Genomic DNA, 24512 nt, shown 5'->3' with positions numbered 1-24512 from the left:
TCCTCATTCCCTGGCTCACGCTGCCACTCCAACACCGAACTATCCATGTTCAGCACATACTTAACTTCCAGCAGGGTAAGTCTGTTCACAGCATGAATATTGAATTTCTTTTTTGGTGGTGCTTAAATATAGGTTTAAGAAATGAGAGCACCATGTATTGCCCTGAGGCCAACTGGGGCGGTCCCTGAAAGCATCAGGTTCCTCTCATCCCTGTGAGTTACCAACAAATACTTTACAAAAGGCCCTGCAGCGGAGCAGGTGGGGTGGGAAGCAGCCGCTGCCGTCACCAACCTGTGAACCTGGCACAGAATCAGTAAGGTGCACATGTCACTGTGCTGTCATATCCTCCCCAGCATCTGCATGATGTTGCAGGACCTGGTCAGCAAGAACTGGAAAAAAAAAAATGTTGCAAGTGCCTTTGCGACAGATACTTCTGTGAGGGCACCTCGGGAGGACCAACAGCTGAGTGAGAACTATGTCCATCAGCAGCAGGCAGGTACACCAACCAGGCTGCTTGCTGCCTCCCGAAACCCGCGGGTGCAGAAGGACACTTCAGTCTCCAAGAGCAGAGGAGCTTTACTCATGGGGACATGCATGGTCCAGCACTGACCATTTTCAAACACAAGTGATAAATCAGCGACGCCCCAAGCACCCGCCTACAAACATCTCGCTCAGCACAGGAATGACAGGAGCCTGTGGTCAGAGAGCTCACAGCGGCCTTTGCTCACACAGGTGCTGGATATACCCACAATAATTAATATTACAGAAATAATGTATTTAACAGCCAGCATTACCACGCAGAGTTATGCAAGTCACAATTACCCATTTTGCAAAAAAGTTAAGCCGTATTATTTACAACAAGTCTTGTTCATAGTAGACAGTGTCCTTTGTCTCTGCTCCTCTTTTTTTCCCTTTTGGCCAGCTCATGTTTAAGACAGACTTTGCTGAAGACTAAGCTGCTACCAACTGAACAGAGATGACTGTCTGGAGTCTCTGAAGTGTTAGAACAAGGGGTGTCGGCTAAAGAAAAATACTGCAAAACTCAGTTCTTGTTTTTAAAGTCTTTGCAGCTGGCAGTTGTTGCAGGGGAAAAACTGCTCAGCTCACATGGCGCTACCACTAAGCACACATTCTTTAGAAGAGCTACATTGCAGAACAGGTGATAAGCAAAAACAAAATAAGACTATTACTCTTGTAATTGATTTTCATAACTTGTACATGGATAACTGCATAAGAAAGCATTCACTAGATGGGAAGTTATTGTGGATGCTATATAAAACAGCTGGAGAGGGCTCCTTGCAAATTTTGCAATACATTTCAGTATTTGACCAGAAAGAAATAAAATAAAAGCCTCCATACAACGGCACGATGTTCTTGTGGAGATCTGTGAATATTTCCCCATGGAGCAGGTCACATCCATTCATGCAGGTGTGAGCATCACTGCACCACCCAAGCAGGCAGAAGCAAAAAGGCAGCACACCTGCCAGCAACAAGGAGCTTGAAGACAGGCAGGTTCGAGTTCTGGGACAGAGGAGAGGATAAGGGATACAAAAAACCAGGTTTGTAACGCCAGATATAAACTGCCCAGGATTGCTACTGCTGTAGTGCTCTACAGGATTAGCCTGCGCTCTGCGTTAGGATACCGATACTCATGGCATACATTTCACTCGATAATTTCCTACACAGCACAGCTGCCCCCCCCCCCCCCGAGCTTCCATCTGCACTGAAATGCTGCAATCCTGGTCCTTAAACAGCTGTTAAAATAATTGTCTTTTTGACTAAGTAGGCTCAAGTACTGAGACCCTGGCTCTGCCTGCGACCGCATCTTCGGTGGGGAGCAGCCCAGCAGAGTATCTGCAGGGCCCATGGCTGCCTTAAAACGCATGAAGTGACCCCTCAGCTTTTTGGTGGTGCTGGGCAGGGAACAGTTTTAACCTTGCTGCAATAGTCATCCCAAAATATCTTTTCTGAACAGCCTTACAAAAGCTGCCAGGCAAATCTTTCATAGCTTTAAGTATTACTGGTACTTTCCAGATAACGTAATTCTGCTTTCTCTGGGCCATTCCTAACCTATTACATGGCATGACTGCGGAGGCAGCAGGACAACAAAAGGTTTGCCAAGACTGACTACCTCCCTGGAACCAAGCTCCTGGGACTTCTCGTCCCTCACCTCCACAACACACGCTGATAGGGTAGGTGAAGCTGAGCAAACGTGCCAAGATTCAAGTGTTCCTCTGCTAAAGGAAAAGGAAAAAAAAAAAAAAGCAAGCCCAAACTCTCCTTTTCAAACAGTCAAACTTTGCTTCATATCCCCCTGAAAGGCAGCAAAGCCCAACTGGTGCTCCTGCAGACCAAAACCAGGAACTATTTCTGATGTCCTAAAGAAATCATCTGTGCACTGCTGGCAGCTCCCTCTTCAGCGAGCTAGGATGGGCTTAATGACAACTTCTGAGTGAAAGCAAGCGGTTTGTTAAATACCCAGACTGCAATCCTTTTAGGCTCTTATAGAGCAAAGTCAGCATCCTATTCCTACTCACAAGACAGCCAGTTTGCCTGTGAACGAGCACAGCAAGGCACAGCCCGACAGTCAGCACTGACTTTACAGCCCATTTATAGCTCTGGACAGCAATTACAAAAGATGTGATGATAGATGTTGGAGCTTAATAGATTTTTATTTTTTTTTTAAATAAATGTTACTAGTGACTCAGGATTACATTCTGTAGTTCATGCTTAGAGAAAGCTGTTGAGCTTTCAAAAATATTGCATATTGCAGCACACAGATATTAATGAAATTCAAGTGAAACTGAAGGTTTCAAACTATCCCTTTCGCACCCAAACTCAGTATATAAATGAAAAGAGGGCAGAAAGCATGAAAGAGAGGGAATTAAAAAGCACAATACCAAATGCACGAGAGCCCTCTTACAGCTAAACCTGAGGAAGTGATGAAATACTACATTTCTCACAGTCCAAGGCAAAAATACCACTGATTCCAATGACATTGAAATTTACCTTAGTGTCACCATCTGACATTTTAACTATGGTTTCAATACTGTCATCAGCAGTATCTGGACTAATTCAGGCACAGAGCTGCTTTGGTTTGCACTAGATTTTTGATTTGCATGAACAATAGTTCATGCAAAAACAGTTCATGCAATGGTATTTGTACAGTTAAGCTCATTATAAGGCCAGGCTTGTTAAAAAACACGTGGTTTAGTGGCGGGCTTGGCAGTGCTGAGTTAACAGTTGGACTTTATGATCTTGAGGGTCTTTTCCAACCTAAGTGATTCTGTGATTCTAAAGGTGGCTGCCAAGTCAATAGAGACTCTTGCATTTGATGTTTTTTTAATAAGGTCAAGCTACTTCTAGTAACAGTTTGCAAAGACCAGTTTCTAAATAATCAGTTACTATTGCAAAACATTCATTTAAAATTACTTTCAATCCATTCTTATCTTCCTTCTAGAGAAACACCAGATTTTTTACAAGTGGAAGAGAAGCAAGGACACCCTTCAGTGGTATTCCATTAATCAGATCTTGCATTCTCCTTACTCAGCCATTTAATCATCCCTCACGACAACAAAACCCTCCCCGGCTTCAGAATAGCTTTACCTGAATAAGAACTTGCAGAATTTAATCCTAGGCAAATACTATTATAACAGGGAATAGCTAAGTGTCCCACAAAAAAACCCAACAACCAACCAACCAAACAAAAAAAAAACCCCTAAAAACCCAACTACAACAAACCATAAAAAACCCAACACCAAAAACCCACATCTGATAAAAAAGCCCTGCTAGTTTTATCTCTGTACAGTGATAACTGCATTCAGCCAAAGCCTGCAGCACTGAGGGCGGCGTGTCCATCCCTAACACAGCCAGCTTAAGCTGGTCCCTCACTTGTGTGTATAGTAACCAGCCCCAAACAGATCGAGTGAAGGCAGCCCTGCTGTAAAATTTCCAGTTCAGTAAATTAAGACCATCACAATCTTTGCTCTATAAAAAGCCCGATGGAATTAGTTCAAGAACTTTTTCCTTGCCATAAGGAAAAAATAGCAGATGGCATTGAGTCCTTCCCCAAGCAACCGGCTGAGAAATGGCAGAGGGACCACGGGAGGTAAGACAACACCCCGTGGCAGGATAGAGGGCTCCTCAGTGAAGAGGTAAAATTCTTCCCAAGCTTTGAGAAAGTTCAGATGAAAGTTCATCTTTAATGGCTACTTTCTCCAGGGAGCAGATGATCTCCAGACAGGTGGGGTAAATAATCAATAAGAAAGAGGTGGCACCATGGGAAAAAACCTGTTCCTCCCTATTAAAAACAGTGCTGTCCAAACAGAGAGGAGAACCAGGATGAACAAGGAAATTCGAAGTAAAATAATCCCTTGAAAGAAAGCAGCTTCTGATTTTGAGAAATTTAACTACGGAAGGCTTGAAGACATGCCCAAAGCTCATTGCTGCGGGGAGCAGAAGCATATGGCCTTGTAATAAAACAAGAGTTCATCAGCTGCAGAAAAATCCATGGGTGTGTTATCTGGCTGTCAGCGTGTGGACATGAGGGCAAAGGATCTGGTTCACCCATGACTTCGCGCAGCCAAATGCGCTTTTCACATCCAGCGGTGCCAGATGTTGTGCCCCCCTGTTCCCTCACTGCCTTCCCTCTGCTGTCGTACCTTTCTAACCATCTCCCAGTGCAAGTGCGTGGCATCCAAATGACCTGTGCTCATTGACATAACAGGTCTTTGCTGTGACAGGAAACGCATACAGAAGCTAGACAGAAACTTCAACAAGGCAAATATTAGGGGGACCAAAAAAACCCCAAACCCCGCACCCCCCACCCCCCCAAACTTACTTCTAGTGTAACACAGCATGTGCCTAAATAACACGTCAGGGCTCTTCACTGAAAAACAAGTGAAGGGACATCGTACTCGGCGCACCCAAAGCCAAATTTTGACTCGGCTGTCTCATTGCTTTTCCTGCAAGGCTGGAAGAGCACTTCAGATCAGAGATGGACACAGAAAGTACAAAACACATCTGTTCTCACATAAATGAGGCTCTTCAACCTAATCCAAAGCAGCCTAAGTCACAGAAGATGGTTAGACAATGTAAATAAACACTCAATTTATAGCCCCATTCCTCACCATTTTAATTCTTGCAGCAAGCCCAGGTGATACACCACTGGTTTCCCCAGCGTTTTGCTACTGAGCTGCAGCGCTTGCACTGCCAGGGAAGGAGAGAGCAGGCATTAAATACATGACACACTGCTAACAGCCGTCAGGAGCTGCTGGCAAGGTGGGCACAGCCTGGGGTCCCTCTTCTCAGCATAAAATCTTGGAGCATCTCTTCATTCTTCCACCCTCCTAAACATGAGGATCCCCTAGGTGGTAGCACAAATTAAGTAATTACTTACACTCTGGTTTGCTCCCTTCTTTGAGATGCGTGGCATCTCATTGTATGTGCAAATAAGGTCAAGCCTGACCAGCTTAACATGAAATGCTAAATCAAAGAAAGAAAAGAATGGTTTTGTAAGGCATTGGAACAGGCTGCCCAGGGAAGTGGCTGAGTCTCCATCCCTGAGTCAGCTCTGCTGAGTGACCAAAAGGAGGCCTGTACCGAGGAGAAAGAAGTTCTCATTTTAAAAATAATGAAAACAGTGGGTTTGGTTTGAGGATCATATTCTGTGTTTTTTTATGTTTTTGGCTGCCGCTAGGCAGGAAAGCCAGCAGTATCGAGTATTAGTGACTTTAAGCTGGGGATCCATCCCACAGATACAAGGAATGGGGAGGGGGCAAGGGGAGGGAAGGGAAGGCCAAACACTCCAAACACTGAAGATGCTAATCTGGAACAAATTTTACCTTGCAAGCAAACAGCACAGGCCCTGTCCACGCTATGCTGTGGACATTTAGCTGGCTGCTGACAGCAGTTAAGAAGTCCCTGCAATGCAGAGAATGCAAACATGCTTTCCACATCCAGAAAAGTTCAGCAGATGCCTCCAGCAATCAGGATGAGGAGAATCTGCTCTAGAACTGTGAGTCTGCCATTCTTCATCAGTCATTCACCAGGCCACCTGGGACCTCCAGCAAATCCTGCAGGAGCTACGAGACCCTGAATGTTTCAGACTTGAGTCACACACTGAACATTAAGACAAACTCTGGATTCCTAGAGTGGATAAGCAACTTTCCTGGTTTTTTTTTTTTTTTTTCTTCTCCTTGTAAAAACACAACAGTTCCTTTAGGTTTTTGATTACTGATATGGTTTGCGAAGGTATTTTTATATAGCTGTCTCTGGTGCCATTAAGATCTCTCTCCTAGGTGGTACTGAGTTAAGGGGTTGTCCCTGTGTATTATGTTATACTTGTCAACGCCGAATTTCATTTATCACGTTATCACCTCTCATAACATGTCAGAGATCCTTTTGGAACTCTCCAGCTTATGTTTGTTTTCACTATCTTGAATAATTCTACATTATTGTCACCACACTATTTTCATTTCCTGTTGGCTTTCAGGAATACACTCAGCAGCACAGCTCCCCACAGGACATGGTAAACCTGACCATTTAACGTGTCCTTGCTGTTAACAAAATATTAAGACAAATGATTACTCCCCCTTCTTATCCCAGCAAAGCTTAATTCCTGTAAGGATCTTGAATGAGCGACCTTACCAAAAGCTTGTGGAACTCCACGTATGCTCTGTTAACTGAAGGATCCTGAACTGCATGCTTGTAGACACTTTCAAAAAAATGTACAAACTTTCTTCCTCTCCTATGCTATGCCTTATTTATCAGCTAATACCAACACTACTGTTGTTCCCCTTGGTTTAAGTAGCGCAGATGTCAGACTTACTAGCCCACCTGCGAGACCCCCTTAGAAACACACCTCGCATTTGCACGATTGCCGGTGCGCCGGTATCAAGCCTGCTTTCAGCAGCAGGCACCACGCTCTGGCTCAGAGCTGGTAATTTCACCCACAGAGTTCTGGGTAATGACCATCCGGCCTGGCAATTTGTGACTATTAATATCATTGAAAATCATCCCTTTTATCTTTTCTGGTGTAACTCTCCCTTCTTCTGGCACAGATCTGGCAGGCTTCGTGCTCCTGATGGGTTCAGAGAAGACGGTAACATTTTCATACTTATTTCTCACAATCTTTTCATTAAGGTTTTAACAATTTTTCATCAGTTTACACTGAACTTGCTATTAACAGCACAGGAACTTTAAAATTTGTTTTAAATTTAAATCACTCTAATTTATAAACCAGTAATAGGAACACAGGTCTGCTCTGCCTGTACACTGACGAGGATACTACTACTGAGTGCAGTGACAGGCAGAACTAGGAAGAATACTCTTCCCAGCTTTCCTGGTAGTTTGATAGCACTAAAAAGGAAAAATACTCACAGCATCAATTAGGTTTCATATAACCAGACTTTAAAAACCCCAAAACACAATCCACACAACTCATATTAAAAACAAATACATTCTAAAAATATTTGAAGTTTGATTTACTTGGTCACATTTGGCAGCCTGTTGTGTTTTGTCTTCCACAAACGGTCTAGTGGCAAAATTCCAAGAGCTTACAGAAACAGAAAAGCCAACCAAGTAATTCAGAGCTTTGTGGAACTGGATGTTGAGTTTGTAACTGAAAATCGCCCTTTTATACATAAACCTGAGGTGCTCTACTCCCCTTTGCCTGCCCGTTCACAGAAGTCTGGAGAAGTTTTAACCCCATTAGGGCTACACCTCCAGACAACATTCATTTTCAGTGTTAAACAAGAAACACTTGGAGATAGACTGTGGCACAGGAAGCATTTATAGAAATTGTATAGCAAATATATGTCAACAGCTACATTGCAGAGTATCAGCGTTGACTCCTGTATCACTTACGAGAAGCGAAGCCGTGCCTACACGATTTGTAAATAAGCTGTAACACTGTCCTTACAGTTGCCATCCTTTTTAGCTGTTCACACAAGAGACACGATATAGAGTAAGCCAGTTCCCGTGATTTGATTTAAAAAATAAACTATTCATGTTCAGCATCAACCCCCTTGCCAAAGCTTGGGATGGAACTTTAAGAGCAGCACCAGTCTGAGCTACGTTCACCCCCAGTGACAAATATAATAAACGTGACAGCAAGAACGTGCCTGCTAAAAAGACCACATCTTTAAAAAAGGTATGGTGGTCATTCCAACAGCAGTGCATCTGCCTTTTTCTTTCTAATAACAGCTACTGACGTAGCTTGGGAACGCTCACTTGCACTACTTGTAATGTCAGGCAGGTCTGTGAAACGCAGCATTTATGCTATCAACACAGTTAATGTCTTAATACCAGGTCCCAAATACATATTAAAAAAAAAAGTATTATTGAATTTCCGAGGAGGAAAGAAACTGGGTGCACATTTGAATGAGCAGCCAAGTGTTTTTTATACTTGTGTGAGTACTAGAGACACACAGTGGCTGATGTGTGAAACACACAGCCGCAGTGATGGAAAAGACTCATTTTTTCCCTTTGCCACGCTTCAAGAGTACATTACCTAAATTCAAAAGCTGTTCATCCAAAGATGAAAACGTCCATAGAGTTAAAAAAAATAATAAAAAAATCTACATTGCCTCCAGCTTATTTCTTTTGCCAGCAATAGTTGTTTACTATTTAGCCAGGGGTGGTTTTCTAGCTTTACGACTTTCGAAGTTCCTTTTAAATTTTTTGACCCTCTATAGTTGAATCTGTTTCTACAGAATCTTTTCCAAGACGAAGGGGAAGACAGAAGGGCAGCAAAGTGGTAAATGCATATAAACCTCTAAAATTCTTTAAATGTGTAAGGAATACATATTTATATGTATACACATCTATAATATCCGTCTGTTTTAAAACAAGCAACTGCAAGATTTTCTGATGAAAGCGTGTTTTTGTGTCCACACTCTCAGCAGATATGATGTTCCCTGTGGTTATGACCTGCACTAAAGCTAACGGGGGAGCTGTTATTTCCTCAGGACTGTCAGGTCCCCATGCTGTCCGTGACTCAGGGCAGGGGAGGGTACCCAGAGCTTCCACAACCAGACGCTCAGCGAAGCAAGGAAGACTTGACCTTTTCCTGGCAGCAGGAGCTGGATGCACTTTTCTCTGCGTCTGAGCTACTGCCAAGCAATCACACATGTTATTTATGCGCTAGTTTGCCCAAGGTAAGTTGCTTGTTTGGGTCAGCACTGCAGACAGTAAGGCGAACATGGGGAACACTTAATCTGCAAAAACAGAACAAGAGGATGGAGGAAGCAAAGATTTTATTCCTGAAGGTTGGTACACTTGGGACTTCAAAGCCTAAGAGCATTTTCATTTTGTACTCCAAATGTGGAACAGTTTAGTGTAACATAGTAAGTTCTTCGAGCACTGCCTGGTAATGTTACTCTAAATAACCTGCAAGCCGACTGGTCAGAGCAGAGTTATTCCTTCCAGGTGCATGTCTGTATAAAAACCTCTGGAGCATGCATCCGCCCACAGGAAACTTCCAGTGCCCTCTGTCACAGCAGGTACCCACACAGCTGTACAGCTAACCTTGTCTGACATGCCTTTGTGTTCTCCGCTAACTAACAACAGAAATATGTTTGTCAGAATTCTTGTATTTCAGGTCAGCCATGTTAACCAACGAAATCCAGCTTACCTAACCTCTGCTGTTTCGCCAAGAGTGGCTATCATTGCCGGTTTTCAGTATTTGGATACATTTACTTTGTTGATTCAAATATATAGGTTTACTATAGTGAGGTTCCTAGTACTGACACTTCCTTTATTTCCTAGAATTTAGAGTAGTTTTTTTTTTATTTTTTATTTTGTGCATGACAACAAGAGAAAATTGCATAAGCTCTAAGAAACACAGATGCTTGTGTATGGTATGAGTGTATGGCTAAGCCCTATCTCACAAAGAATACACTGCAATCGAGTTTCCCACTGAGCAACCAGAATTGGCTTTTGGCCAAATAATTCAGACTGAAACAGACTGGGCTGTGTAAATGTGCAGAGGTGAGAGAAACATTCAGAGCTGTGTTTACAACGGAAGACCCAGTGACACAGTCCTGCTCACTAACCTACTTTTTTCTTGGCCAGGTAGCTAGATTTGAAAAATTCTTTCCAAGCAATGGATTTCGGAAGTTCAAAAGGCACAAAATTTATTCTTATAGGGGATAAGCTGTTACCTTAAGATTTATCTTCATCTTACAATTTGTCATTCAGTGTTTAATTACCTTGTTAATTTTACATGGCATTGTCAAGTAGACACAATTTTGTAAATTATTTTTTCTTCCTTAGGTTCTGAAGAAATCAAATGTGATTTTTCTAAGGTTTTTTTGTTCATACCAGTTTAAGATTATTAACGGAGTCAAAAATTGTTTAAAAACTTTGGAAAGCACTGAATTTAGGTGATTATTTCCCATCAGGATCATTCTGGAAAGAAATTAGCTGTTACCATTCAGAAAGGGCCAACATTTTCTAAGGGAACAGATTTCGGTTGCAATATTCTTAAATCAAAATTCATTTAGAGATGCATCATTTTCAGTAAAATATGGATCAGAAAAATGTAATAGTAGTAAGAAATGTCAGTTTTTACAATTCCAGAAGCACAGCAGCAACTTGACCATATTACACATAGGGTATAGACCAGGGGTCCTCAAACTTTTTAACCAGGGGGCCGGCGCGCAGATGCAGTGGCAGGCAGTCATCTGCGGCTGCTTGGTTTCCCCCCCAACCCCCGGCAGGGGGGTGCAGGGGGGGTCTGTAAATACCAGGGACTGGATTGAGGACCCTGGGGGGCCGTATCCAGCCTGCGGGCCGTAGTTTGAGGACCCCTGGTATAGAACAATGAAGACACTACCTGTTTGCAAATAGCATAGTCAATACTCACTTGTGCTTGTAGTCTTCAGGTACAGTTTGTCATTTACAATGATAAAACAAAGCTGTGCATCACTAGTGCCAAGATGATAATACAAATTGTAAGACTACATTCTCCTGTAGTTTGCAGATTAAAAAAAAGCTTTACTTTTAACTCCGTTTTATGTAATATATAATCTAATAGTTATGGCAGTAGGATACACACACACACACACAAACCCCCTTCTGTTCAGCAAAAGCTACACGTATGAAAAAATATTGGTATTATTCTAGCATCTAGAAGCCCAAGCTGTAAAACAGAACCCAGTGAGTTGTGTGACATACAAGTGCAGAGTGCACAATCTTTATCCCCACAATTTACCATCTGAACAGCTCAGGCAAGGGATGGACTTAAGGACCACATCAGTCTCACCACAGTATCAGTGTAATTTCTAGGTGTTTTTCAGACCCGCTGGTCGTTTTAAGAAGGGATTTAATAAAAAGAGCAAAGTGTCTTTGTAAATATTTAAGCAGACTCCTGTTTTAGAGGAGCTCAAAGGACTAAATAGGAAAAAGCATAACTTTTTAATTTGAAAAAGTAATATAACATGTCTAATTGAATTTAGAATACAGTCTGTACTGAATGAGTGATAACTGGATATACGTATCACAATCAGAGACACAACTGTATTTACTGCAAGTAAATACATATTTACTATGCATGTTTCCAAGCTGTTTTCCGATATTCACTGCTACCCATAGCCAATTGAAATTTTGACCAGTTGCAGTAAGAACTTGTCTAAGCAAGGGAAAAAACAAATACCAAAGGACCACTTTCTACCCAGAATGACAAACTGAACAGTTTACTCATTAAACAAGCCCTTCTGATTTTTACACGAGAATACTGGACAAGGCAAAGTTTCCTCCTGTTTTGTAATTTCAGGACTGGCTTTTCACTTAAATAGCACAAATTTCGTACTACAAGAGCCTTACCAAAAATCCAGACAACCCCTCAGATTTGAAAATGGTGTGCTTTGCATGTTTAAACATGAAATGTTCAGAAGACTGCGTCTTCAAGTAAGTGTTCTCTGGCTGTAGTCATCACCAGTTCTGACAGATTCTTTACATTTGCACCTGAATATATTTCTCAAAAAAATCTTACCGATACAAACTTCTTGCTGCAATTATTTCCTGACTGCAGTCTGCATACTCTGAAATTCACTACATTTCATGTAATTCAATTAGCTCTTCTGCGGGAAAAGGCAGAGAAGAGAAGGCAACTGTACAGAAGGAAACAAAACCAAGAACACTGACTGCAGCACATTAACCAGTTCTTATTGCAGAAGGCCAAGTCCTGACTTCTTTGAAAAACAGTAAATTACACAGATAAAAGGTCTTAGCTATGAAAAGACAGTTCATCTTTCCTAGCTGTTGCTTCAGTTGATATGAGGTACCATGCAAGTAGCTCACTTTTCAGACTGATTAGTGGCATCCAGTCAGTGACATAATAAGGTTTTGCATCAGTGATAAAATAAATGCAATAATAAATATGATAAACATGATAAAATAAAAACTCTGATGGCATTACTGCATTACCAGAAAGTGCTCACAGCAACTTCCAGTGGAGTGGGGATGTCACCTCTCATCATGGCTTCCTATCCGGGATGTCACCTCTCATCATGGCTTCTTATCCGTTCAACCAGCCATTGAAGAAAAAAAAACAACAACCAAACCCAAAACTCAAGCCCACCCAAACTACTCACTGTCTTCTTCCAGTTGTATCTCATACAGAGTGCCCTCAAGCTTCGGCATTGTTTTCCCTCTTCCTTTTCAGCTCTTTTGCCATGATCTCTGCACAGCAGCCACCATTCCCCAACAAAATTCAAGAAGTAATGGACTGCCAGACTGAGGAAGAAAACTGTGAAGAGCAGTATGACTCCGAAAACTGCACTTGCAGCTCAAAGTGTGCATCATCAACAGCAGAACCCAACTCAGGTTTAATTCAATTTAAATACTGCAATTGCTATGGCATGCTAGCATTTCGTACTTCCCTTTGTCTCAGTCTTCAAACAGTAGATGTCATCATGTCACTTTTCATCTCTATTTTTTCCCACCATTTCCCCTTATGTTTGTATTTATTATCAGACTAAATCTACAAAAAAGACTAGCTGCATAATTAAGATGTATGTCTAAAAAGCTCTCTGGATTTTACGAGACACTTAAGAATTATTTTTAAATTACAATCAGAGATATGATTATAATATGCATTAATTGGACTGACACTTTTGAAGCTGTGGTATTACAAATTGGAACTGGCCAAAATGCTCAAACACCTACCAAGGACTCCAGGCAAGCATCAATGAAAACCTATGCAAGCTGAAGCAAAATTTTTCTTTGCAGCTAAAGTTAATTTTGTATCATCTATGCAATCCTGCTAACAGGCTTCCAACAACAGGACAGTCATTCAGAACAGTGTCCTTGTTTTCAGTGAGGTCAGATGGAGCAGTTCAGCAGTGCTCTCCAAAATACCTCATTTACAAGCCTATTTGCTACGATGAGCCATGCTAGCACAACCGTAACACTGACTTGCTGAACTGCACCTTTCACATCAACATATACTTGAAGAGTATCTTACAACCCTGCTTTTGTGGAAGAACAGTTAAAAAAATAACCACTAAGAGCAGCTAGGTTTTCTTCAATGTAAGAGGCAAATCCTACATCCTTCCTATGTAAAAAGTTTAATGTTCTAGATCTGTTGGCCCCACAAATGAAAACAAAGCCCCTATACGTGGCATACCACGTCACAGTATGAACTACAGCATATCCCAAAATACAAGTGAACTCGGTCCTGAAAGTCTTCTAGCTGTTATTAGCAGAGTTATATATGTGAATGAGCAGATTTGTCTAAAAGGCTCATTTATCTCTGTAAATTGCCCACACACACACCCAAAATGGCAGGGAATTACCATTGCTCCTTTTGCTCTCTGGCCAGCCCGACCGTTCCGCTTCTGGACAGCAACTGGTATCAAGGCCAGTGGCCTGACAACTTTTCTAATCCATGTGCCTACATACTATTTTTGCAAAATACTTTTTACGCTTTAACAAACTGCATATAAAAATAAAAATTTTATCATTTCTTTCACAGATTCACCAGTAATTCTTAAAATACTACAGAACTGGGTTCCTAGAGTTTCACACTACTTTGATAAAGAGCACTACACGTATGTTGGCCACCAGATCGTCATTCAGGAGTCCATAGAACACTTTGGAGCCGTGGTATGGCCGGGGGTAAGTACATGACAGTATCCAGAAAACTGACACAACAAAAAGAGTAAACAATGACTGGCACACAAATACTAAGGAAGCTTTTCTTAGATGACACTTCTGGCAGCAGAAGTCAGAATTTTCCCTATGCAGAACAAAGTTGTGAAGTACTTTAGCAGAAAGCTCTGCCTTGTGCTAATTTGCCGGTTCACACCAAAAGCACTGTGGCCCTGAAATGTTTGTAAATTGCATGCAAATACTGAAAAAAAATTAAGAAAGGGAACTCAGGAAGAAGTGTCCAGCTTCTTCCATGTTTCAAGTCAGTCACTGCTGGGAAGTAAACAATAAATAAATAAAAGAACAGTTAAATATGCTTCTTTTAAAGAACAGGCTGGGAAAGTTCCATTGCTGTATGGAAAACAGTACTTGCAAACAGTTCTTCAGTCTTTGTTTCTCCCTGCTCTTAAAAACAGAGTTTTAGGTGGAGGGAAGAGAGGGTCAACTGATAAAGATGTGAAAATTGGGATTTCAAAATTTTCAGATCCACATTTATTGAAAAAGCTCACAGAAAAAGGCAGACATTTTCAAAACAACAGAGCAAAAGAAAGCATCTGGATGGGTGAAATGGTATCTTATTTTGAAATGTCAGATCATCACTTTTCACATTAATCAGGTGTCAGAATGCAGACTGCAAAACTTTCCAAGAAAATCAAGAGGTTGGACAAATTGGACCGGTGATTCATTAGCTGTCAGCCTTCCCAGAGCAGGTAGCCAGCATTAAATTATGAAAAGCACAAGAGTTAAAAACAGTAACACAAATCTGAAGAGAAGCAAAAGGGCAGTTAGTTTCTTTGGCATCAGTTCATTTTGCTCACGAACAGCCAATTTATATTCCATTGATAAGATGTTTACAAAGATCTGGTAAACAATTTCCATATTATGCTGCTGTTTTGTGGTTTTTTTCTTGGTTTTTTTGTTTTGTTTTTTTTTTTTTAAAGTTTATACTAGTATCAAGAGACAAGTGTTGAGTTGGTAAATAACAATTTTTTTAATATTTCCTTTGCATAAAAAGAAGAATTTTAACCAAAAAAATAAAAATCTGTTCTTGAAAAACCTCTGCTGAAGCCTCAACCTGCTTCATGCTAGTGATAACAAACCGTAACATTCATGATTATAAACCAGAACATTACTTTTTACATATCGCTAAACCTCGTTTGCTGTTCTGACTGTATGGTTCACATTGAAACACTGCCTACCATGGGCTGTCAGAGGACTAAGAGTATACAGCAGTGTGCAGCAAATACATATCCCATAAACCTAAAACTAAAAATAAGCTGTTTGAATTTTTTTTCATATATAAAACCAGAACACATAATAATTCTTTCCTTATTACATTTTTATGTCACAGCCTTCTGTGTTTTTCATTGTATAAAAAAAAATCCCAACTCTGCATAACAAAAACCTGATGAATTTCTGTGGAACTTACCTTGTTTCTGCCTTATGGATATGTGTTAACCATTTTAGGCACTGGCTTTATCTCAATATCTGGAATCAAATCAAGAACAATTCAACCTCAAAGACAAAAAAGTTTTGGAAATTGGCGCTGGAACAGGCTTGGTTTCCATTGTGGCCTGTATCTTAGGTTAGTGAAGTTGTATTTCCTTTTGGATTTCTTGTAAAAGATGATACAGATCTGCTCCTGTCACTTTAAGGCAATGAAGCAACAGCCCAAGTATTTTGTTTGTCACTGCTTTTTTAAAATGAAAATTATTGTAAAATATGGTTTTATTAATAAAGTAACTACACTAGTTATTGGTGAGGGGGAAGCTGGGCATGTAGGTAAAGTTTTTTTATATACATCTATGTTCAACTACGTATCTATGAATCAAAACAAATTTGTGTTTTATTTAGGAGCTTACGTTACAGCTACTGATTTGCCTGAAGTTCTTGAAAATCTCTCATATAATATTTCAAGAAATACACAAAACATGAATATGCACAAACCTGAAGTAAGAAAACTGGTATGGGGAGAAGGCCTCAATGAAGACTTTCCTGCATCAACTTACCATTATGATTTCCTACTGGCAAGTGACGTTGTATACCATCATACTGCTTTGGACCCCCTGCTAGCAACAATGGTGTATTTTTGTAAGCCAGGAACAGTATTACTATGGGCAAATAAATTCAGATTCAGTACAGACTATGAGTTTTTGGAAAAAATTTGCAGTATATTTAACACAACCATTCTAGCAGAATTTCCAGAATCAAATGTCAAGCTCCTTAAAGCCACAGTAAGAGAGAATTAAAGAGAAAAACTACTACTTTTTGATTTAGTGGCAGCACCTTACAGTTTGGAATGCTTTGCAGCATTACCATGCACCTTCTGTGCATTTATGTTTGTAAAAGTTGCAGTTGTATCCAAGTTTTTCATTACAAGTTATGAAAAAATTGACAAGATATCATACAGCAGTTTGTCCCTGGCTGACACACATGACCTGTTCAAACAGACTAGTATCACTCCGCTTAAGGAACAACGTTAGTAGCAATAGTTAGTAAAAAGGCTTTAACAGAAAGCATTGATCTTCTGTGCTGCACTGAACTTCTGTTGTTTGTAAGGTGGTGTTTTGCCTTTTTTTTTTTCCCAGCAAGCTTCATTTATGTACTCTTTCAGAAACCAATACAATTTTTAGCTTCATTATTTGTTTTTATTAATTATAAAATAATATTTTAAAGTATCACAGTGCACATGGTGTTTTTTGATCTTCAACTTTGCACATTTATTCTGCTGTGGTTTACATTTTTAACCGTATTAAACATATATGTATAGCTTTACAATACCTGACCAAGATTTAACTGTCTGGCACTTTTATACATGTATCAGCCTGTCCTGATACTCAACTTCACATGGGTTTTTGAGTTTGCCTGAAATCACTCCAAAATGAAGTTTTAGGAGAGCACCTATGCATCAGCAATTCCGAGCTACACATTGTTACAATTTGAGAGGTTGAATTTTTCTTAAAAAAAATTAAATGTAAACTCTTGCAAACAATACAGGTAATGATGTTCCATTGCTTTAATCTAATAAATAAAATTTTTGCTACTCTTGAAGTAGCTTTAAGGCCTTCATACAATTGAAATGAAGATCAAACATGTTAAAATTTGTTTTACTGTAAAAAATACAGAGCTTTTACAGGTTTGCAGTTAAAAGTAATCATTAAGAACCTAACATGCATGCAGTAAGCCTGTTCAGCCTAATTCCAAATCCTTGGTGTTGGCAGTTCTGGCACATCCATTGCCAGCAATGGGATGCACAATAAGGAAACTCCCTGATGACAAGTTAGGTTAACAGGTATTAAGCTGTACTGAAGTGCCTTTACTGATAAATACAAACAATTTAATAATCAACATTCAGTAATGAAAACATGCGTTCCAATAAAAAGTCAACTTAAATTTTTCATATCCTGCCCCATATAAAATCACTTACAAGTTTACAATCGTTGGTTTTCTAGAATACACAGTAATCAGGTGGATACATGACAGGAAGCCAATTTTCAGTGAAAGTTGCACAATGAGTCCATCCAAGTAACTTCATTAGCTGAAGAGAAAAAGTGAACTTTTTTAAAAAGAAGCTCTAGGGTCTTACTCTTTTTAAGATCTAAATCCTTCCAACAAACACTGCATTGATATCAACATCTTAAAGATGTCTACTATCAGAAAGATAACAGATCGGAGAACTAGTGATCTTTGAATTACTTTGTCCTTCCTGAAAGAGGAAAAAGAAAATCATCCTACATGATCTACAGTCTTTCAACTCAATGCACTAAAATTCTGTTCCAGGAGTTACATTAATTCCCATTAATAACAGTGGTTAAACAGCAACATAATGGGATTTTAAATATGCAGAAAATCTTTGGCTAAGTTGTATCTACTTTCTTTATGTGCCAAACTAAGTTCCAGAAAGTAAATCTGCTAAAAATGAGTTATTCACAAACTAGCTATTGTAGAAAAAGAACGAACAAGTCACTCTAAAAAAGGAGGCCAAGCTACAAAAATCTGGGTCAAGTTAAAATGTTAAGTTTAGTGAGCTCTAAAGTATCAAGAATTCAAGAAGACTTTTTTATATGTTACTTTTAAAAGCTTACTTAGCATGAACATAGACCATTACTTTACCAAGTACACGTTACCTGGATGCAGTTTTTCAAGTTGTCCTTCGTTGGCTTCTCTTCTGCAAGTTTTGTGGCAAACTTGAGACCTCTCCCATACATTTTATTTACCAATGCATGCTTATAGGCAAAAGTCAAAACCTACAATGTGAAAACAAAACCAAATTAGGTATTTTAGTTTTACAAGGCTTAACAAGCAATAGCAGATTCTGATCAGGTAGCAGAAGTGATTTAAACTAAGTAAAACATTTACACAAGATAGCCTGCATTTTTCTTCGCAGTAAAACAGATGATTCACAGTAGTAGTTACAAACATGAACTTCCCAGAGACTATTTCTGACTTCACAAATATATTTGACTTCAGAACATCTTATGTAACACAGAAGTCACTATTCTAATTTTTTTATTCATCACATTTCTAGCTTCTTTGGATTTTCATTTTCTAGAGGCAACTGTATGTTAATAAGACCAAAATTTTATTTTAAAAAACAAAAATCAAGAACCAGGCAGGTATATCTTTGACCCACAGAAACAAAGACCCAATTGAGAGTTTTGATTCCTAGGAAGTCACAAACTTATTGCAGGAACAAGTACGAACATACATAGCAAATGATATATATATGCACACACACAGAGAGAAATGCACATAATTATAAACAAGCAATGAAGACAGGTAAGCATGAAGACAAGACTCAAGGTTTGGGTAAGCCTCTCACTATTGGTAATTTACTAAGAAGAGATTATAGAAAAAGCTTCCTCCTGATAATACTAAATCTAAAGAGACAGCTTACAATACTTGTCAATGCTGTAACTAACACGCACAAATCATTCTACTGAAGAGCTAATGCAAAATAAATCAGGTTCTTAACACCTGACAGAGTTCAGGCTATTCACAGTTCATACCATTTCACCAGTCACAGGCACTAAGAATTAGTGAAATAGGAGATGTTTCATATATTCCCTTTGGAACACTCATAGTAAATAGCTTTAACTTTCTTTCCTGAAGAGTGACGTATCAGCAAAGTTGGTGAATATGGTGGTGTTTCTGTTGTTGGTGAAGTTTATGAAATCTTGTATTAAAGAGTTTGCTATTCATTTCCCTCACACATTGAACTATTTTTCCCTTCCTCTGACTCCTCCAACAAAAGTCACATTTTCCCTCACTTAAAATACCCCACTAAAAGAAGCTAACAAAACCACTTCAAGGATGCTCAGAAATATTTTGCATTACAGCAAAAAAAATTTAAAATATTTCTTAAGAATATAAATATTAAAGAATCCAAAATCTGAATCCTGCAAGAACTGAAGAACCTGCCTAATTTTAACATTCAATGGAAGTGTTCAGGCAGCTAAACACATGCACAAATCTTTGCAGGATCAATACTTGAAAGACTGAGCTAAAAAAACGAAGTAACAAGCTTAATTATCAAGCAAGTAAAGGTAAGTAATTTTGAAGCTCTGAAGTATATGTCGAGCACAGTTGCTCATTCTTCTGTCTTCAGATACTTATTTTGTTGAGTTGAAGTATTCACTTAACCTGTGGTATATTAAGACACATACATATATGCAACAATGAGCATACAGCACCATTCACATGTAGATTTTCCAAATATTGCTATTGGAAAAATACTTTGCATGCTGCATTCTCAATCCAACTATTTTGGATATTCTCCTAAAGCAGAAGACATTAGCAAACACTTCTGAATAACTGCTCAGCGGATCCATTAGCAGATTTAGTTTGTTAAACTTAAAAAAAAAAAAAAAAAATCCCTTCTGTAAAAGATGATAGAAACCACAAAACAAAACCAAAACAAAATAAATCTCAAATGAAAAATGCATTGGAGCTCTCAGCAAATAACATATTGGAGGCTAACCAGAAATAATGTCACTGCTCTATTAAGAAAGCTCTTACCTGACCCTGCAAGTTTTGAATGGTTATTGAACATCACTGATAAAGGCAGGAGGAAAGCCACTTGACAGCATTTCTTTCGTAACAGGGCTTCCTAGAGTTTTTGCGGCAAGAAAACAAAGCATTTTACGAAACACCCTTGCTCTGGCCAAATAAAAGTTTGGGTATTTCTATATGAGAAAGAAGTTCTCTGCTGGACCAAAAGGTTGAAATCAATGCTCCAAGAGCTCTTGATAAAAGACAATAATTTCTGTCTTAGTGCTTGGAAAAAAACCCCAATAAACTGTATACAAGTTCAGTAAAACCGTAAGAAGTTCATTTACACTTCAGAAATTAAGAATAATGCATGAGATGCTTTAAAATCAGAATAAGTTTATAAACAAAAACGTTAGATAAGAAATAATACTTTATAACTTCTACACATATTGGTCAAATTAAGCCTTACAATTAAAATACAGCAAGCTTTACAAGATCACATAAGTGAAGATTATGATTCCTTGATATGTGTAAACAAATGTAAACTGGAGTGCTATTAAGATAAACAGAAAACAGTTGCTATGTGAATGTATAACAACAGCAAATAAATCCATTTGTAGTATTTAAAAGCAGTTGCTACATGAAAGAATAGGAACAAATTTGAGAGGATTCGATACTATTTCATAATGTCAATAATTAAGGCTAGCTTTTACAGAACAAGTGATACGGCCCAGAAATTCAAAGAGCAAAAAACAAAGGGCAATAAGAAAAGGCGACGTGTACCGCTAGGACACTGGGCAGGAGGGAAAAAAAAAAAAAAAAAAAAAAAAAAAAATCACTGTTAGATACAGCTGTTAGCTTGGGGAATAAAGCTATATAAAGTGTGCTAAAAGCCAGACCCATAAAAGTGTTTGGATGTCCATCTCCTAATTAGCTACCTAACTTGCCATTGCCTACACAAAGATGCATATTTAGGACAGTAAAATGCTGGAACAATCTATCCCAAGACATTTGCAGGGCTAAACATTATTTAAGAAAAGAACTTTTTGAACCCAGCAACACTAAACTACCTAATAAAAAGTTTTTCTAGTATCCTAATACTGTTACTTATGAAAACAGACCTGTCTAATCAGTTACTTCATTATTTACACAGTTGTTTAAAATATATCTACATTTACAGATAATTGAAATACTAGGTGAAATGATATAATCTATAGATAACACACTCCAACTACTTCAAAGAATCCTGAAGTTGTAACGTTTATAATTACCAACGGACAGGTTTTTTCAAGTTCATATATATGTCTATAGCTAAGAAACATTAGTTTATTACTATGTTGACATGCCTCTGCTCTATCAACTGGGCTATTACAAATAAAAGCAATACTCATGCAAAAAAATCTGACTCACCATTTTTTCAAGAGAGGGAGGGGAGTTAAGGGAATCAAGTATCCAGCAACAAGTTTTTGGCAGTGACTGAATACAATCAGCTGGAAGAGACAGCTGCATCTGACAGTGCAGACAGCAATATGAAAAACAATCCAGGCTAAAGACGTTTAAGAGACAAGATGGAAAGGTCTGGGCCTTTTATTTGTTTTCAAACTTATTTTTAAATGTGCAATTTTGCTTTTCCCCAACAGCTAATTTAAAGATTGAAGGGCACGAAACTCTACAGATGGGTCATTCCTAGTAACAAACCAGCAACATCCTACTACTCTCCTGTAGCAGTTGTTTAAAACCGGGGATTTTGACCTACAAATTTTAAGGTTATGTTCTAGGCAAAAGAAAAATTGCACAGCTCATATTACTAAAAACCCTGAAGCACTACCACAAATGTTTTGGGATAAACAAATACGTGCTGCATAGAGGTGTCTCAGCTGACATTTCTTTAAAACACTTGTGGGTACACAGGGAACATAAATATTTGTTTTCATATTTCATTTAAAATAAACCTTCAGAGTTTATTCTACTATCAAAAGTCAGCACCAGCTTCCCTACATACTTGCTACGATGTGGGGACAAGCATGATATTTCAGTGGAAAACAGACAATTCAAAGGAAGTAACGAATGCCCTGGGGCAACACAGATGCTGCACCTGCAGAGGTGGAACAAGTGATAGTACTTGGTTTACTGGAAGGTGAGCAGAAATGTGCAGAAACACGGTAACATTCCCGATTCATCTTTAAAAACAATGTAAAAAAACCACATCTGTCTGTTTTCAAAAAATTTACTTAGCCTTTTCACTGACATCTGGATGAACTTTGACTTACAGGAAGCTTAGATGTAAAATCACCTAGAACAATGTTTCTATCTAAAGCCACATATATACTTGAACAATTAGTGCAGTTTATTTCCATTCTCTCTCAGCCAGTTGTTCCAGCTTTCAAGTGCCCACAGCACAAGTGCCCACAGCACAAAGCCATGTTCAGAAGTGCCCACAGCACAAAGCCATGTTCACGTGCATGAAGAGCTCCACATTTTCATTTCCAGTGTAGTCCTTTAGAATAAGCTGGCTGCTTCTTGAGGACTCTCATTTGAAGGACATTCACACAAGATCTATCCCTGATCCTACATCACTACCCTTCCTCCTTCCAAACCTCTTCTCAAAAGGCAAGTGAGTCATGCAAGGTTAGGTGACAGAGCCAAGTCACAACACTTCATTTCATCAGTGTGGCCTAAGTCCAGAGCAGCATCACAGAAAGGCTATTAAAGCTGTAATTTCTTGTTTTCTACCTAGGTGAATTTTACCAAGCACAAGTCAGCTGGACTGAAGAGCATTATCAATGCTTTTGCCCTTACCCTAGCAAAACTAATTTGTTCTTAGACAGAATCTCTTTTGAAGCCTTAAACACTACTTCACAAAATCAAGTCCTCAACATTGTTCCTAAACTCCCCACCTCAAGGGAAGTGAGCTACATGAAAAGTATGGCTCCCCTTAAACAGGCAAGACTCCAGATTTTCCTCTTACAGTCCATAAAATAGAATTAATTGCATTAAGCTATTCAATTGTTTTTTTAAATAACAAAATATTCCAGAAAGTACAACAGCATACTGCATGCAACACCAAGGTGGAGATTTATACAACTGTTTCTTCCAAATAGACAGAAGCTACTGCAAAGACGACCACCAAAGGCCACTGCAGGTACATTCTATTAGCCCATCTCTAGGGCAGAAGATGTTTACATTTATTTAAACAGGAAGCTGAGAGAACTCGAAGAACAATCCCACTTACAGAACTTGTCATCCATTGTGAATCAAAATGAATGACTACTGAGTGGACAGTTTAACATGAGATGCCGTTTGGCAGAGTTGGGTGGAATGAAGGAACTGTGAAGTATTAAGTTAATTTTTGAAGAAAAGTTACAGCCCATGACACACCATGTACAGCCATTCTCAGTTTAGAACAAAGACAGTAGGAATATAACTAACTTTTTCTCTTATACTTTTTTTGTGCCTGGCCATATGATAATTATGTAGCCTTAGTATTAAAAGCAACCCTTAAAAAAGCTAAATAAAGCATAATTGGATCATATGTTTACGATTTTGAATGACTAAGAGCGTATGCCATCATTACCTGGAATCTTTAATGCTAACAACTGAAACAGCTGGTCTGAACAGTGTAATTGCTAACTACAGGCACTTCCTGGGAAAACTACTGGATGGACATGACACCTGTTAGTAAAGCAAATGAAAGAATATGAACAGTAGCCAGCATGAAACTTTTAGGAAGCAATCAAGGAAAAACAAAACCACAACTCCCTCTGCCCTAGCCCTCATCCTCTTCTCTAAGTCTGTTATCAGGAAAAATCATTATTCTACTATCTCCTTTCAAAAGTAAAATACTGAAGTCTCATCAAAGTCTGAGTGACATTACTCTTACTCCTCATCCCTTTCAAAGAGCTTCCAGAAAAACAGAAAAAGAAAACCTCAGAGTATGAAAGTGAACAATTACATGTCTCAGTTCCAATAATCATACAAAAGGTTTACGTAGCAGCACGTGTCTCTTTCCCTACAAAGTTTTTTTTTTTTTTTAACCTTATCTGTATGCCCTTCTGGAATGAGAATTACTGAACATTACCACAGGAGAGATGAGAGGATAAATTCATCATGTGATCTTTACAGACATTAAATTGATAGCTAGCAAAACTAACACTACATTACTGACAAACATACATCTTCCTAGATTACAGAAAGCATGAAGAAAACCACCACAGAAACTAGTGAGCAACATAAATTACTTGCCAAGCAGTCACTGAATCGCAAAATGCTTGAAGGCAAAAGGGAGCTCTGAGATCATTAGTTCAACACCCCCACCCCCACCATCCTTCCCCACTCGAAGTGGGGCCACCTATAGCAGGTTGCCCTGG

At 39.0% G+C, this 24512-nt stretch overlaps 2 protein-coding genes across 3 annotated transcripts in view; one reads left to right on the top strand and one right to left on the bottom strand.

Moving 5' to 3' along the window:
* Window positions 1–363: 363 nt before the first annotated feature.
* METTL21C (methyltransferase like 21C) lies at window positions 364–17564 on the top strand. Its single transcript, XM_040584164.1, has 6 exons — window positions 364–496; window positions 9353–9503; window positions 12668–12828; window positions 13979–14121; window positions 15622–15739; window positions 16009–17564. The coding sequence occupies exons 1-6, from the start codon at window positions 364–366 to the stop codon at window positions 16401–16403; spliced, it is 1101 nt and encodes a 366-aa protein (XP_040440098.1). The 3' UTR covers window positions 16404–17564.
* The window catches only part of TPP2 (tripeptidyl peptidase 2), a 54417-nt gene continuing 46692 nt past the window's right edge, over window positions 16788–24512 (bottom strand). For both annotated transcript variants that reach the window (XM_040584474.1, XM_040584475.1), the window contains 2 exons: window positions 18282–18401; window positions 16788–17692 (listed from right to left, as the gene is read on the bottom strand). In XM_040584474.1, the coding sequence (XP_040440408.1) occupies window positions 17603–17692; window positions 18282–18401 (210 nt within the window). In that variant the 3' untranslated portion in view covers window positions 16788–17602. The remainder of the gene's footprint in view (window positions 17693–18281; window positions 18402–24512) is intronic.

The sequence above is a fragment of the Falco naumanni genome, chromosome 2 (assembly GCF_017639655.2).
Source record: "Falco naumanni isolate bFalNau1 chromosome 2, bFalNau1.pat, whole genome shotgun sequence".
NCBI lineage: Eukaryota > Metazoa > Chordata > Aves > Falconiformes > Falconidae > Falco > Falco naumanni.
Note: the sequence above shows the minus strand (reverse complement) of the source record. Positions and strands in the feature narration are given on the sequence as shown.